This window comes from Lepidochelys kempii, chromosome 4 (genome assembly GCF_965140265.1).
Source record: "Lepidochelys kempii isolate rLepKem1 chromosome 4, rLepKem1.hap2, whole genome shotgun sequence".
In the NCBI taxonomy this organism is placed as follows: domain Eukaryota; kingdom Metazoa; phylum Chordata; order Testudines; family Cheloniidae; genus Lepidochelys; species Lepidochelys kempii.
The window spans coordinates 12,878,740-12,896,605 of record NC_133259.1 but is presented as its reverse complement, the minus strand read 5'-3'; the positions used below and the strand labels follow the sequence as shown (position 1 = coordinate 12,896,605).

The following is a 17,866-nucleotide window of genomic DNA, read 5'->3' as shown; positions in this document are numbered from 1 at the left end:
GTCTGATTTTCTATTCCTTTCCTAATAGTTCCTAACATTCTGTTCACCTTTTTGGTCAGTAGCCTCCAGAATAATCAAATGTAGATTCTGTGGGCCCGTGAAGCAAAAGAAGGTGATGTTCTCAAAAATTTCCTCTTCATATTCCTGACCACGTGTTTGGAAAAAAAGAGGCGGACAACCCCCTAGAATTATCCTTCTACCACCCCACCTCCATGGCAGTGCAATGAGAGGGAACCACTACAATCCCCCTTTGGGAGTACTTACTTGTTTCTGTTTGAAAGCTTCGAGTAAGGCAGTTGCATGATCAGGCAGCAGTGGGAAGGAGAGATGGGGTCCAGTGTAGGAATCTGGCACCTCTACAGATTCATAGTCGCAGAGTTTTTCCAGCTCTGTGTCTTTGTAGCTTTCTTCCTCCGTCAACATGCGGCTAATGAAGTCCCCTGGGTGGAGTTTAAAAAAAAAAAAAGGGTATTCGGGCCCAATGTGTAATTTCAATGACTTGCTAAAGATCATCAGGCTGGAGGGGTATTGGAGAAAAACCCTGCAGTAGGCTCCTCTCAATGTTTTAGGCTTGATTCCAAAGCACATAATCAAGTTAGAAACTAGACTGTGTCTGCATTAGGAGGAGAGGAGGGAACTCAACCTGGTCAAAACTCAGAATTTGCTGCATGGAGGAAATTTTGACATTTTGAAATTTCTTTTCATTCCGATGCAAAACGAAAACAACTATTTTTGAAATTTCCCATAAAACAGACATTCTGAAAACTCTGAGCTTTTGGAAACTTTTCGTTTTGAAATTCCAAAATGAAATTCAGACATCTGAAAGAAACGTGGACATTTTCCAAAATGAAATTATTTTCAAATTTTGAAAAATAAAAATAAAAAAATTCTCTCCACAGGAATTTTCACTGAAATCAACATGTTTTTTTTAAATGTTTCAATCTTGACAAAAATGGGATTTCCCACAGAAAAAAAATATTTCAACAAAACATTTCCATGCAGCTCTAGATGTGACTCTGACTAGATGTAGGCAAGGCCCAGTATGCTCTGTGGCAAGCATTTCTAAAAGCCCTCATGATTTCTGCAGCATTTTGGTGCAGCCAGTCTGTGGTGAATTTTTTGTGTTTTTTCTCACCAGAATTAAATGTGAAAATGAATGGTATAACAAGGGCAGCGTCTCTTGTGTTATTAATTTTGATATAATAGTCAATGTATTTTACTCTTCTGTATCCAGATCTTCAGTGTAGCCCAAATGTATTATGTATTGACAATACAGAATCATGTTGTAGGATTTGTTGAGGGAGAAAAAGGTGGGGCACCCAGTTAAGCGAGAGAGGCACTTTGAGATGATGGGATAAGCACATCAGATGGATGTATTTGCTGAAGCGATCAGCAGTGAAATAGTTAATGCTGACATGTTACCTGTAGAGTTAGAGGTAACACACCACTGGGGGAAACTGGGAAGTCCATACCCCTTAGAGCTACTGTTTTCAGGCTGTCTATCAACTCAGGAAGGCAGCACTGCACTGATTTGCAGTCATATTTTTACAGTTCTCGCCACAACCATGAGGGCTAGAAACTTAATATTTTTAAAGAAAATTAATATTCTGGAGCAAGTTCTCCAAGGGTGGAGTCTGCAGCTGCAAAATCATGGAATCCACAGGACCCTGATTATTATCGTTAGGGAACATCTGACAATGACAAGCTCTTTTATAACAATAATATTATGGATGTGTACTTTTATTCCCCCCTACCAACTCCTTGAGGGGTAGTGGCTGCTCCAGATCCCCCATGGGATCTCCCTATTTGACTCCTGACCCCACTTCAAACTCCTGAGGCCTGCGTTATAATCATGGTCTGTCTAACGCATGCACTGTAGTCATGGATCCATTTGACATCTAGACAGGTCTCCCTTCAGATCCCTGTAAGGTCACTCCTTAATCAGCTAGAAGTATCAGCATTGAGCCATGTGAGTCCACCTCCATCTCCACACCCTGCACTGAGCGTGCAGCCTTCAGTGCCGCAAGTACCATATCTACGTATGGAATACACAGGCTTACTCTCTTTGCTGCTGCTTGGGGTGAAGTGGTCCATAAGGTAGCTGAAGAAGTTGTGAAGCTGCAGAAGACAAGAAGGAGTGCCATGTTATTCACCCTAAGTTATGAGCTAAAGCTTTGAAAGCTCTACCGCGGGGCGTTCTTCAGAACACAGCTCCCCCTTTCACCTCCTTCCTCCTCCTTTGCATATTGCACTGTATATACAGCAAATCCGGTCACAGCTGTTCTCATTGTGGAGCAGAACAGTGGTCTATATAGACCAGTATCCACTCTCCCAAAGAGGCCAATGTAAAATAATTCCATGGAAGATGTAAAACCCACAAAATGTAGCCAATTGTGTAGTATTACACCATGGGGGGGAAATTCTCTATGAGCTCTAGGTGGCTATTAATTTATACTGTGACGCCTGTGGATTGATAGTCCTGCTCATTTCTACCCTGGGCAATGAAACTACCGATATACTCTTATTCCTATAAAAGACCCATCTTTTTTTTACTCTTGCTGAGCCGTTTGCCTCAAAATATCCCACTGCGGAGAGATCCACTCATTAATTATACATTGTGTCCAGTGATATTTAAGTAACCATCTTTCCAATTTAATGCTAATTGTTAACAGCCAGATTTTCAGATGAGTTCATCCCACTGGAAGCATGTTGGGTATTGAACAGTAAAAAAAAATCTGGCCCTGGGAGACCAAGAATAAAGGGCTTCATCCAACGCCCAGTGAAGACAGTGCAAATCTTTCCACTGATGTCAATGGGCTTTGGATCAGGCTAAGGATGAGCATTACCTTATAACTGCTTCTGGAGTGCATGCAAAGACTCCCTTTGCTTCACTCCACCCTGTTTTATTTCAAGGGATTTGCAGGTATGGAAAATAAGAAATCATAGCATCCCTCTCTGAGGGTCTGTCCAGATTTCAATTTTCCCTTCAGCTACTGTTTCTCTGATCTAAAATATCTCACCTGCTGAAACAAAAGATGCAAACTTCTGCTTAAGACAGTCAGGTGAGAAAATGCTGAGCCAAGTTAAGCAGTAAGCGCTCATGTGGCTTCCCTCCTAGTGTTCATAAACCCCCAGAGAGGAGCTGTGACTGGAGGCTGGGTTAGCAAATTACGCCCAATCCTGTCCCATTTCATTTGCTCCCCATGGCTTCACGATTAAGTATTTCTGGCTTCCATCATACACAAGTGAACAGGGACTAACAGGCAAAAGAAAGTCAACGTGAAAAGAGCCAGAAGGGGGCTAGGAAGCCATCCGGATGTCAACACCTTACCAGAAAACAGACATCAACTAATACCAAGTATGAAATATAAATAAAGGAGGCAGCAAATCAGGAGCTGCTATTTCATTGCAGGAGACAACTTTTCCTGCCAAGCAGCCACAGAAACAGCCTTCAGATGTCTACCACAAAAGCCTCGAGATGCCACCCACTCATTGGCAGGAAGTGTCACGCAGCTCATGCCTGCTCAGGCAGAACAGAAAACACACATAAGAAAGGGGAACAGAGAAGCTTGCGAAAAAAATTCCTCTATATTTAAAACCCAATTGTGGAAGTCACTAAATATGCATATTACTCACTTACCTACCACATGATCTTACAGTCACCCTTCTCCTCCCCTCGTCTCATCCATTCCCCTCTGCTCACACACATACAGTGGATCTTGTATTTTGTCTTCATCACTGATCAATTTTTATTGCAGTTGCTCCTAAAGGCCTCAACCCAATCGGGGCCCACAGGATTTAGATGAAATGCTAAAAGATGGCATGTGCAAGGCCCTGTACATGCACATAGTTTCTGCTCTAAAAAGATTCCAATTTAAACAGACAACAGGAATTGTATTATCCCCATTGTACAGATAGGGAACAGAGGCACAGAGGATAAGTAAGTGACTTGCCCAAGGCCGCCCAGAAAGTCTGCTGCACAATTGGGAACTGAACCCAGGTCTCCAAAGTCTCATCCCAGGGCCTTCCTCTCCGGGAAAAGATTGTGGGGGTCTGCAAAGCACTATGCACATCCATGGCCCGATAAGAATTACGAAGACAACAATGACAAAGGGCACATGATTCCATTGTCTCCTTCTCTTTAGCACCATACCTTGATCTGATCCTGCTCACAGGAGTACTCTATGGATTGGAAAATTCTCCATGTGCACCTTCGGCGCATCTCTAGCCGGGCAACATAGCGTCGATACCATCTTTGGATCAGGACAGCGGCCTTGAAGGCTGTGACACAAAGAACAGAACCAGAGAGCTGAGCTGCAGTATCTCAGCACCAGGGCAAGTGCTCTTCTCCCTCCCAGCTATGCAGGGAAAGAAGGGAGTTTTCTCCTTCACAGCTGAATCGTAGGAAAGAATTAACTCAGGCTGGCCAGAAAAAGAGAATTCCATTTTGGCATTTGGTTTCGTATCAGGATGAAACTAAGATCGTTTCCCATTTAAAAATGAGAGAACGAGACAGACCTGAGACTAGCCAACAGCCCACTGGTTACGGCACTCACCTGAGATGCAGGATGCCAGGGTCAAGACCCTGCCCCAAATCACAGAGAGCAGGGTCTTGAACCTGGTCTCCCACATCCCAGGTGAGTGCCCAAACCACCAGGCTCTTGGCTGTTATGAGGTCTCTCTCTCTCTCAGTTCCATCCCGGACTCGGGAAACCTTCCCAGAGAAAGTTTAGTTGAAACAGACAGGTTTTTACGTCAACAAATGGGTATTTTCCAACCAAAATCGTTTTGCTGAAAATTTTCCAGCCAGCTCAGATGTTAACATGACGTTATCAGTTGTTCTTCTGGGTAAATCCTAACTAAGAAACACTTTCTCCACTGTCATGAAAGAAAAGTCTGATCCCATAGAGCTCTGTCTATTGTCAAAGACTCCCAAGACACTTCTAGCTCTACCTGGTGGCTCCTCATGGCACAGTTATTATTTAACCAAATCCTGCCTCAAAAAGCTTAACTCTAAATCGACAATTTCCACTTGACTCTCAAGTATCATTATTCTCATTTTACAGATGGGAGCTGGGCCATAGGGATATTAAGGGATTTGCCCAAGGTTACAGAGTCTGTGGCAGAGCCAGGATTTGAACCCAGGCCTGACCTCTGTCCAGTACCTTAATAAAGCTGGGCTTTGCCTGCTCTAAGTCAAATAAATACAGGGCCTGATTCATCACTGCTACTCTAGTTTTACACAGCTGTCACTACACTGATTTCAGAAGGGTTACACTGGCACAGAACTGGCCTAACACACAGTGATGAAGCAGACCTGAAATCTCTACCTCTGCTTTAACCTAGCTCTCAGCACATTTCTGTAGGCAACTCTTGCCCATCCACTCTGAGGTGAGCCTCCAACCCATGCATTCCTGTATAGGAAACAAGCATCTACTCCCCAGAACCACTGGGAACACACAAAAGCCACCGCCTGGGTTTGAAACATGCTTCCGGCCAATGAACTGTGCTAATACTTAGCACGCATATATCAGTAGTGCTTTGCATTTTATTCATTCATTAAGCAATCCCTGAATTTACAGCTATTCCCTGCGCTAATAAAAACCTGAACACAAAGGCAACATCCTGAACAACCCTAAAAACAAGGACACCCATCGTAAGTACAGTAGAATCTCAGGAATGGAGGTTGTTCCTAACTCTGAACAAAACATTGTGGTGGTTCTTTCAAAAGTTTACAACTGAACATTGACTTAATACAGCTTTGAAACTTTACTACGCAGAAGAAAAATGCCGATTTCCCTTGATATCTTTAGTAGTTTACATTTAACATAGTCCTGTACTGTATTTCCTTTTTTTTGTTTTTGGTCTCTGCTGCTGCCTGATTGTGTACTTCCTGGTTCCCAGTGAAGCATGTGGTTGACTGGTCAGATCATAACTCCAAGGTTCTACTGTAATCCATCACAGTCAAAAGCCACAATGAACACATATACTTTGCACACTGCCCTATAAATGGCTGCAAACGTATGTGACCTCAGACTAGCGGGTTAGCGTGAATTTGAGGCTACCAACCTCAACTGTTCAAATCTAAGGACTGTTAGTAACAGCACCTCAGCTGATCTCATCACGGCAATGGGACATGAGTGGAGGCAGATAGCTCAGGTTTAGGTCCTCGCAACCTGAGCTAAGATTTCAAGACCAAAATGAACACCTGAAATTGCACCTGGGGACAAACAGGAAGCTAGTGCAGCCTTTGGACTGTTAGTGTAATGTCCTCTCTATGGCCAACCTGCAGGCAACCATGTTCTGCAGCAGTTGCAGTGTCCCAGCGGTCTGCAAGGTTAGCCCGGCATGGAGCACACTGCAGTAATCCAAGCTGGAAGTGACAGATTACACACAGGAGAGATGAGGTCTCAATCCTCACACTCGGCAGATTCATCGCTTCCAAGGCCAACACTATGCTCATCTATTCTGACCTCCTGTCTGACACATGCCACAGAACTTCCCCAAAAGATTTCCTAGAGCAGATCTTTCAGAAAAACATCACCTCTTGATTTTAAAATTGCCAGCAACAGAGACTCCCCCCCCCCCCACAACCCTTGCTAAATCATTCCAATGGCTAATTATCCTCGCTGTTAAAAAACGTACACGTTATATCTGGTCTGAATTTGTGTAGCTTCAACCTCTAGCCACTGGATATTGTCCAACCTTCATCTGTGAGATTAAAGAGCCCATTGCCACGTATTTGTCCCCAGTTAGGAATATGCACTTCCACCCAGTGAAGCCAGCTGGGAAAGCAGGATCAATAAAGGGTCCAGAATCAGGGGTCAGCACCACCATGTTGCGTGACGGACACTTGACAAAATTACCATACTTAGTGAGGGACACTGGGGGGGGGGGCTATGTCATTCAATTTTTTGAAAAATTACCACGGACCTCAACATTTTTCCCATGGACACATTGCTGACCCCTGTCCAGCATTCCCCCTAAACTATGGGCCCCAGGAATGGGTGTATGCACACAATGACAGGACAGGCACCATCCCGACCAACCTCTCAAACTCTGAGTCTTTCCCTAGTCAGCCAGCACTCATCCAGCCAGTTCACTCTCACAGAAGTCCCTACATTGGTCTGGCACTGGGAAAGCAAGGACACCACCCTGTGCAAATCAGATACAAAGGAGACCCAGATTGACACCATCAGCATATTAATGGTGCTTGCAGCCTTAGTCAGTTCACTATCTCCTGAACAATGAATAGAGCAGGCAGACCAGAACTCTGTCGGGCACTGGAAAAGATTTGGGGTGGGGGCCTTGTGGGGTGCCAGCCTCAGAAGATCTGTAGAGGAAGGAATGGAACCACTCACCAGCTAGCCTGCCAACTCCATAGATGAGTGAACAAAGCCCTGAGTTCAAAGCACTGTACACACATTAACTAGTTAATGCTCGTAGCACCCTGAGAGTAAAATGAGGACAATACTACACTTGTGGTCAGGTGACTTGCCCAAGGTCACACTGCAATTTACTGGCAGGGCTAGGATACAAACCCCAGGAATTCCTGGCTCCCTTCCCCATGCTCAGTCCACCATCCGACACTGTAAATCTCTCTCCTCCTGTGCCTAGTTACTGCAGGTGTCTAAGATCAGGGCAGTATGTTACCTATCCTGAGTATTTAAAACCTAGTCACACCTTGGAAAATCCTAGCTTTTAGTGGCCTGCATCGAAAGTTAATTTAAGTCGGGAGGGGGGTTATTATTTTTATATATATATATATAAACACACACACACAAATTTGCCAGTTTGATTTCCTGACCTGATTTAGCCTGTGGGACTATTTGGGGAAAATCCATGCCATCTCAGCAGCCGCCTCCATCATCTGACACCTACTTCTTTGTTATGCGCAATGACTTTCTCATTATTTTTAGGCCCTACTCCAGACATTGAGGCTTAAAGCATATTTTAACACTGTTCCTCACTGACAGCTTGGGTTGCGGGACAGGCAGCTGCTTCAAAAATCTAACAGCTGGGCCAAAAATAAACCCACCCCCGGACAAGCGCATTAGGGTGTGTCTACTTTGCAACAAAACACCCGCAGCTGGCTCGTGTCAGCTGACGGGGGCTCACAGGGCTATAAAAGAGCAGTATGGATGTTCAGGCATGGGCTGGAGCCCAGGCTCTGGGACCCCACAAGGGGTCAAGTCTCCACTGCCTCACTCAGGAATTCATACGCCCACTTTAAGGCCCTTATCTGCCCTCCACACAGTCCGCAAAGCAAGCAAAAGAGACTCATAAATCATGGTCCAGATCCTCAGCTGGTGTAAATCAGGGCCTATTCTGACTATATTCCAGCTGAAGATCTGGCCCCATGATTCATCTGACTTACCACAAAATCGGCCTGGGAAAATTATATCAACAATTTGTTCATGCTAGGCCATGGTTTCAGATCACAGAGAGAAAGGACCTTGAACAAATTGGCAAACTGCAGACAGAATTATCGGCAACAGAAACTGCCTAATATACAGGTGCAATTAGATAATAAGATGCCTGCCTGACCTCATGTGCAGTACTAAATGTTTTATATAGCTGGACCACCTAAAAGAGAAGTGCCCAAGGTCACAGAGTAAATCAGTGGCACAGATGGGACCAGACTCAAGAGTGAAAGCCTGACTCCACTGAAGTCAATGGGACTTTCACTATTGACATCAATGGGGCCAGGAAAATCCCTTGGTAACAATCCCTCCCTCAGGAGACAGGATCTACCCATGTTCCACACTGATATCCAAAGACATTCTGCTTAAATACTTGGGGCAAAATATTCCAGGTACTTTATCTTAAATTGAATCCACGGACTGAAATTTAAACCCAGTCCCCCTACGTAAAGCAGTACTTCCCTCTTTCTCTAAAGCCACTGCACATTAGAAACAGCAAAGACAGCCCTCAGAAAGTTGAGTTACCAGTCATTTACATTTAAAACCAGATCTTTTAAGTCCACAAAAGATTCAATAGTGACCATACACTGAGCATCTAACATCACATGTGCATTATTTAGTACTGCTAATGTATCAAAAGGTAAGTGACTGTTTTGTTGTGCTGCTTTATACATTATTACAATTGAACAACTGAAAAAGCCATGTGTTCTAATCAACCAACTTACCTGGGTGAGCCGCATCTGGCAGTGTTTGAACTGATTTAAAAAAAGAAAGAAGAAGAAAATAAAGATTTTCTCACATTTTATGGGGATCTGAGTAATAAACTGAACAGCAGACACACACAAACATGTAATTATTCACTAGAGGATATAACTCTGCTTGTTCAGCAAACCCAAACAGAAGTAATCAGAAACTAAAATATGCCCATTCATTGTAGCAAATACAATTCAATAAAACCCAAATCAATGGTGAATAAAATATTGCCCTTTTCACCTTGTCTGAAATCATTAATAACCAAATCTGGTCACTCAAATGAGACTTTTCCAGGAGTATCCCTTAAACAAACTTCCCTGGAAGAATGTCAACCTGTCTAGATATTACAGGGATGAGCACATTAGAAATACAAATAGGTAGTTGAATAAACTGTCTGATTTTAATTTAATGCCTGTGTAATTAAGGAAACCCTACTTTCAAACCTCTACACAGTATCAAAAGTAGATCAATCAACAGCGTAGGTTCCCTGCCCTAAGTGAAGATTTATGATTCTTAGCAACTTTAAGATAAGATCAACAAAAATATGAAGTAAGGTGCATTATTTTGGCAAATTTTCAACTTAACGTTTTAAATTTTAAAAATTAAGGTTACGTGCCTAAACATAACAAAAGTCAAGAAATAACAACATTAAGACCATGCACATCTTCACCACTGCCCCTTTGTGCACATGCATTGCAATGCAGTCTTCACCGACAGTCACATACTACCATATTTCCCAAATAATACAATTACCATACTAAAAGAAAATAGACCCTTGCACAAGTGACATTTTTGCTGAGGATTGTCCTGGATTCTCCAGGAATTGAAGATTAATCTTTAATTAAAGACTATGTCATGTGATTAAACCTCCAGGAACTTGTCCAACTAAAACTGGCAGCCCTAGATAACTGTCTAGCAGTCTGGAGTCCCCTTCATGTTCCTGCTCATATGCCTCATTGATCTCCAGTGCCTCTGGCCCTACTGTGTATAGCAAGATGGAAGATTTCACCCTCTCCAGGTTGACCACAATGTCATTCACTTTAAGGAAAACGTGAAAGCACCTCAGTGTCTTATTTTCTGCCTGGTTCCTAGTGTTTCAAGTGGCTTGGTTCGCTCCATTCCCACCTCTCACCCTGAAGATTACATTTTCTATTGACACCTTGTAATAAGTACCTTCTGGGCAGAGACTGGAGTTTAGTTCTGACTTCAGTCAGTGGAGGGGTCAGAGCTACAAAAGGTTATACCCCCATTCAGTGGCTACTTAACAGGCACCTCTCACAATCCATAATTTCAAACATTCAGGAAAGTTGGGGTGCTCAGGAGAACAAGTTCAAGCAAGCAACAACACCCTTGCTTCCCAATGTGGACAAATGGACAAAACCATTCTGTCCTTTGGGGGATGTGCCACAGGGTTTACACATTGCTCAGCAAAACGTCACATTGGAGCGTAAAGCAACATACAAAAAGCAGATGAGACATAGGATCAGTTTGAGGCCAAATCAACCGACCAGCAGCAGGTAGGATGCGAGAGAGAAGGCAGCTCCCTGGTGGCCTGTTGTAGCATTAATAAAACAAATGGGGTTACATTTTACTCAGACATATGCAGGGACTCTGGCTGCACTGGGAAACTCTCAGACGAATTAAAAATGGAGAAAGCCCCAAATGGTTAAAAAAGAACCAGCTTCAAAAGGGCAGATGTTAGATCCTGATCCAAAGTCCACCAGGAAAGACTTTCATTAACTTCAGAGAGCTTTGGATCAGCTTACGCAATGATCTCAAGCCTGAAAAGAATGGAAAGAGAGACTCAAACTGCACGTTATGGATTCCTCACTGAAAATTGGTCTAACAGATCCTGTCCATATTAAATAAAAGAAAATCAAGTATTAAAATGGGAACTGGAATTGGTGAAGAACTCCAGAGAGCCAGATCCACAGCTGGTGTATCTCAGCGAAGCTCCATGGCCTCAATCTACACCAATTTACCCCAGCTGAGGATCTGGTCTTCTTGTTCATTATAACAGCATCAGAAGTGGGAATTTCACACTAAAGCTACAAGGGGAGGCTGTAGGGTTTTGGTTTTATAGTGGTGCTTTCCCCATCTTAGAGACTCAGAGGTTAGAAGTGGAAAATGAGCTAGTCCATTGAAATGACATTTTGAAGTTTCTCTTGTGGAGCTTCCTCTCCACAGTTCCATCAGAGAGATCAGAGATCGCCTCGCTGGGAAATGGACAGGGGCTTGGTCCCAGTGGATCCTCTGAGATGTGTGTGCAGTCCTGGCCCTCTGCACTCTTTCTTGGGCTCCCTGTCCAGGCTGCCCCCTTCTTGGTTCCACTGTAGCATGGGTCTAATGGAGTCATGCTGCTAGGGTTTCTGCAGCCCATGCCTTCCAACAGAAACATTCCCAGGTGATTCCACAGAATGCAGGGTTATTGCCCTTAGAATGGCCATGGGGCTGGTGGAAGATGATACATGTCCATCTGGCTCTACCCCTAATCACTCTCCACACAGCTCTGTAGCAGGGCTTCTGAAAGGTCCAGGACAAGTCAGTAATGCAGCTGCAGAGGCAGGGATTTTGTGGACCCAGGACAATTTGGACCAAATAACAGATCCAGTACTTAGTTGCACATGCATAGCTTAAAACTCAGATTCCTTGTCTGAAGAAAAGCTGAAGATTATGTTCAGTTTGTTATAGACCAACCCCTGTATACGCTGCAGCAAGCTGGGTCTGAACCACACAGCAACACCTTTGGTTCTGTAGTACTCTGATGTGGCAGACATATTCTGTGACAGTCTCATTAAATAACAGACAGTTTTTAAATGAATGAAATCTGAAAATGAATATTACACTCAGACCAGTTTCCTCTGTTTTACTTATTTTAAACTAAATTCCATTGTATGTTCTAGTTTTCAGAATCTCGTTTTTAACTGACAAGCGCAGCTGCATGGGAAGTCAGCAGGAGGAAGCTGATTATTTTGACAGCAGGGTACAAGGCACGTGAGACTTTTGGCAGTTGGGGATGCAGTTTCGGATTGCGGAATAAACATTAACTGGATGTTTCTGGTAAAATGATCAGCAATGAAATTAGTAATGTTCCTATTTAAAGTGCCATCTGTAGGTTTCAGAGTTAACAGACATTTGAAATGAATGAAGCCGTTGTAGCCACTCAGAGCTAGTATTTCAGGTTGTCTATGGACTCAGGAAGACAGTACTGAACAGGTGTACACTCAGCTACCCTTTCAAAGTGGTTGTCACAACCATAAGGGCAGGAAACAATTACAGTTAAAACAAAGATTCTGAAGCGTGATTCCAGGGTCTGTGATAGACTCAGCAACAAGTACCATGGCTGCACAGTGGACAGGGCCTTGATTATAGGTTTAAGATGTAAAGATGCTCTGTTAGGGGTACCTCTGCACAAGGAACATACAAGGTATCTATTGTGTCTATGCTAACAGCACCACCCTGTGTGACATGGAGCTCTTTAACCGAACCCTAATGTTCGGAAAATACTTATTAGAGAGACAAGGTGGGTGAGGCACTCTCTTTTACTGGTGAGTGAGACAAGCTTTCAAGCTTACACAGCTCTGAAGGAGAGCTCTGTGTAAGTTTGAAAGCTCGTCTCTCTCACCAACAGAAGTTGCTCCAATAAAAGATATTACCTCGCCCACCTTGTCTCTCTCATACCCTGGGACTGACATGGATACAACAACACTGCAAACAAAATACTCATGGAAGATACCGGCTGCATTTACCGAGATTACTTGGGAATGTGGAGTAGGGACATACAGAACATGGTTAACAATATGTATGGACTTCACTGAATTTAAGATACCATGGCTATCAATATCTAGATGCCTTATTGTATTTACAGCTGGGCAAGGTTTTTTGACCGAAACTTTTTTGGGCGATAAATGCAGATTCGGTGCCACCAAAACAGTGCAGTAATTTGTGTGTGTTTTGCTGAATGGTTTCAGGTTAAAAAAAAAAAAAATCAGAACACTTTTTTTTTTTCAAAATGATTCCAACCCTGTTACAGTCTTAGGCAACTGCTGCATTCTGTTGAGAAACTGATTTTTTATTTCATTTGTGTCCAAAATAAACAAAAAACCAGTTTACACTCTAGTGGAGCTACAAATAACACATCAGTTTCATGATGCCAGCTTATGTGACGGCGATCTCTGCGAAAACTGAAATAGAGAAAAATAAAAAACCTCAAACAACAATCATTGACATGATCCATTTTCATTAGAAAAATTAAAAATCCAACTCTGTCAAACCCAATCCCCAGTGACAAGACAAGAAGATCATTGCATTAACACAATTTAATACAGACACTCTCAACCTGCTTAACCCCAACATCTAACCTCTAAAAGAGCCAAAGCAGTTAATTCTCCATCATCCCAGTTTAGTTTAGCAAACCCACTGCACAAACCAGCCCTCGTTTTGGTTTCAATTTCAAAGGCCGTAGAAAGTAGTGTTCATGCCAGCACAGCTCTCGCCATCAGAGCATGAGAGCACAATACGTGCATGTTTACCAGTAACTGACAAATTAACGTGGGCAACGACTGCAACAGATTTGCTTTGCTTTACAGCTTTGCCTCTGCTGCCTTTAATCTCAGCCTCACCTAAAAGCTATTTACTATTATCTTCTTTGGGAACTCAATGTCTGTTTTTATGGGGCACAACTGGGCCACACAACATCATCAGGCAATACAGCTGATGCATCTCTATGCTGAATATTTGTGACTTTCTAGCGGGACGTTTATAATCCACCAGGAAAGACTGAAATATTTTATGAGACACACTCACCTTTTTCCGATTTCCGCAGGAAGTAATAGGCATTTGTGGAACTACTACACCCCATGATCACCGAACAACGTTTCTGTGGGGTTGCAAATAAATACAGTATCATCAAAATCAAGCAAGCAAGCAGTGGAAAGAGCATTCAATCACAATCAGGATGGGTGCCCTGTGTCCCAAGCTGCTGGGAGACAACCGTGAATATATTAATACTCAGTAAGGTTTAGAAGCCACAGCTTTACAGGTGATCTATCTTGATTCAAGTATAACCCTGACATCTAATTTTTCCAACATAATGTACATCTGCGCGCAACCTGGGATGGACTCTTTTGGCATGGTCACCAGTGTGATTGCTCCAAGCTTCACGTCAGATATATGAAAGGAAATTTTGCAAGTTTTTTGTTTTTCAATTAAACAGAGATGTTTTAGAACGTTAGGTGCCTACGTGCCAAGACTGCATTATGTGCCTAAAACAGGTACAGTATTTAGGTTTCAATATATTGATGTAGATGTCTGAAGAGTAGGTAACCCACAAGACTAACTAGTCTGAACCTTGATTTGATTTATAAAAAGTGAAAGGTTGTTAGACAAATATTTATGCACCCTAGACCATATTTTATGATTTGCCTAAGAAATTCAGGCCAAATAGCTTCATCTGAGGCCAGTCAGAACCACAAACAGTCCATACAATTACATCATTTTCACCTGGAAACAATGCATATTGCAGGGGTTCATTCAGAAATTCAACCTGAATGGCAGGGTCACACTAATCAGAGGTTGCAGAGGTGCAGATAAATGATAGGATGTCCAAGACAAGCCTGGAAGCAGGAAAGATGTATTGAGAAGGTGGCTGGAGGCAGGCATTTCCCGTGTATGCATGGGGTGGAGTGGAGTGGAGGGATCAGGTAGGTCACCAAAAGTTTAACGCTACAATAAAGTTAGTCAGAACAGGGCAATTAAAGGAATGCATTCCCCTTGCACTGAACAAGTTTAGTCATTTCTAAATACAGGATGACAACCGTATGAAATTATACATGGGACTTTTCCGTGGGAGTTTGGGGATGTCATAGCATGAGAATGATGCAAAGTGAGCCCCAAGCACATATGACGTATTAAAATAAATAACTCTGGGGTGCACTACATCATTCATTCCATTGGGTGTCTGTGTTTGCGCACACACATAAGCATGCCCTCTCCCTAGGGTATATCCCTAATTATAAGGAATGAAAGGACAGGGGATGGCATTTAAATCTATTTGCTTTATCACAGCTGGAGTAGAGACTGGTCTAAAATAAACAACTAGCTGTCGTAAGAAAATAATCAGCTTTGTTAAATAAATACTGCTTTTCTTCACCTTCTGGTTTTACTCCTGGGGGTATTACACCATCAATGAATTGCTTGGATCCCAGCCACTCTCTTTAATTCTCACCATTGCCAAGGGTGTATATTGACAGCACCCAGCCTGCAACACATTTCAGGAATCAGCCAAATTCTGAAATCTCTCCCTCTGGGGAACAATAATAAAACCAAGCCAGTGGGATTCCTTTTTCATCACCCAACCTGCCATTCGTTTCGGAGCCCACAGACACAGCCTTTGAGCTCATACTCCTTCTCGGTACAGAAGAAACTAGAATGAGCAGAGGAGTCCCGAAGGCTAACACAGCTAAGGTGGTCCTGTCCATTCCTTCCGAGACTGGAGTGGATGGAAGGTGCACTGCTTTGATTTGCGACGGAAGGCGGCAAGTGTCATACGAAAGCTTGTGGGACAGAAGCCTACATTTTAGGAATCTGCCATGAAAGGAACGTGCAGCATTTTGGTCAGCAATATTCCTGGCAACATCTCAGCCACCCACACTCAACTGATGGTGAAGCATTGGTCACAGACAGCGCAATGTGAAAGCTATGGGGTTTACTTCCAACGGGATTCTTGAGGGACAGAAGATGGTCAGGAAGGAGACGCAGGGGGTGGCAGGGAAGGACCTGACTGAGGGGCGAAGAGGGGAGAGATTCATGGTGGGAGTGGCAGACCAGAACTCAACTAGCTTTGAAGGACACAGAATCCTAGCTCTGGAGGAAGGGGGCCCCTCACCTCTCCCTCTCCATGCCCTCTGCACCTGCCTCCCCAAACTGGCCAAGTGCATTCACAAACACTAAGTAACAACGCCTACAAGGCATTACAATAAGAGGGCATTTGCACAGCTTATTCTCACCTACATAGGAAAATCCAGTTCCGTTTTGGTGCCATTAAAGGAGCAAAACCACTGAAGTGAGAGCTGTGCAAACAGCAGCTGTAAACCCAGCATTAAATCCCCACCACCATGGGGCCTTTGGGAAAAACTGCGGAGAGGTGCCAACCCTAGACTCCAGCTGGCAGGGGCAGCAGCAGCCAAACAGGGACCCCTGGACATTCCAGTCTAAACTGTACAATTTTCTGACTCTCCCTGCCCTGTGCTGATTGCAGGGACACCATTGGGGGGAGGGGAGGAGAAGAGGAGGGGGACGGAGCAGGAGAGGGAGGGCAGTAATACCCTCCTGCTGTCCTGAGTAGCCCTGGCTGAGCTGCACTGCAGCCTCCCCAGGTTGTAAGTGAAGTGGGGTGCTCTGAGCAGAGCCTGGGGTTACTTCACAGAGCCTCACCCTCACAGGAGAGCCATGACTGGTCGGTCCACAGTGTTGTCAGTCAACAGAGCTCTGAGTAGGTGGGGGCTCCCCCAATGAACCAGGTGAGTGGGGGAAGGGGCAGGTCAAACAGGGACTCTCTCCTTCCCCACCCCCCCCGCCATCCCTTTCACATGCCTCCTCCGCCGGACCCTCCCACTCTCTGCAGGCAGGGGCCACGGACCTGTGATTGAGGGGAGGGGGCACTGCCAGGTGATTTAGGGATGGCTGGAGGTAGGAGACACTGCTGGGTGCCATAGGAAAGAATCACACCAAACACTCCCGGCGGGACACCACCCATGCAGTGCAGCAGCACCAGACCCAAGACGGGATGCACCACAGAAGTCTGCTTTAATCCCAGAATGCAGCCCTGGAAAACATCCTCCCATCTAATCCTAGACATCGACTCAACCTTACTGCCAGGTCCAGATCGTCCCTCCTGGGTCTCCTCCACTGCTTGGTCTCACATGACTCCAAGGACCAGACTTTACTTCTGGAAAACTATAGCACAGTCAAAAACATCGCAGCATGGGATCTCGTTTCTCCATCTAATTGTGATGCTGTGTTATTTGTATTACCCAAGTGCCTAGGATCCCTAGTCCTGGGCAAGGACCTCGTTGTGTTGTACAAACACAGAAGAGAGAGTCCCTGCCCCAATGAGTTTACAGTCTAAGTGCATGGAGACCGTCCTAATAAACAGACATTAAAAAGCAAAGCAACAGCGAAAAAAAACTGCACAATGACCAAGCACACCCACCTACTCTTCAAACCAGAGCCGAACAGATGAAAAAATAGAAGACAAAGAAAGAACAAAAGCACCAAAGAATGACAACTGCGTTGCCAGTCAGGTTGAGCCAGTCAGCAAAGCAGTACAAGTTACGTCTTCGTGAAAAAACAAAAACATATGCACAGTGCAATTTCGCTGCTCAGCAGAGTTATAATTATTGTACTTAAATATAGACAAGTCTTACAAGAGTCCACACCTCCTACCAATGCAGCATATATACTCCTCTGTTGGGTCAGGTATCAAACTGAGACTACAATAAATCTTTGCAGATTTGCAAGTTTGTTTTGGTGTGACGATTCTTATCACTGAGTTTTCTAAACACCCAGGATACATACATTAAAAAGGCAAATGATTCAGAAGAAATAAGGTTTGAGTCAGAGCATGTCTTAGAGAAAAGAAATAACTTGCAAGTCAGAGCTAAAAATTTCCTGGGCAACCCAAGAATTAT

The 17,866-nt window shown here is 43.9% G+C and overlaps 1 protein-coding gene across 6 annotated transcripts in view; it reads right to left on the bottom strand.

Moving 5' to 3' along the window:
- The window catches only part of PPEF2 (protein phosphatase with EF-hand domain 2), a 39,276-nt gene extending 22,965 nt beyond the window's left edge, over window positions 1-16,311 (bottom strand). For 3 of the 6 annotated variants that reach the window (XM_073340418.1, XM_073340421.1, XM_073340423.1), the window contains exons 1-5: window positions 13,983-15,303; window positions 9,149-9,178; window positions 4,154-4,281; window positions 2,061-2,118; window positions 265-440 (exon numbers count right to left, since the gene is read on the bottom strand). In XM_073340418.1, coding sequence (XP_073196519.1) covers window positions 265-440; window positions 2,061-2,118; window positions 4,154-4,281; window positions 9,149-9,178; window positions 13,983-14,118 — 528 coding nt within the window. In that variant the 5' untranslated portion in view covers window positions 14,119-15,303. Of the gene's footprint in view, window positions 1-264; window positions 441-2,060; window positions 2,119-4,153; window positions 4,282-9,148; window positions 9,179-13,982; window positions 15,304-15,327 lie in introns of those variants that run through there. The other 3 variants (XM_073340420.1, XM_073340422.1, XM_073340419.1) reach the window with 3 other exon arrangements.
- Window positions 16,312-17,866: the final 1,555 nt, after the last annotated feature.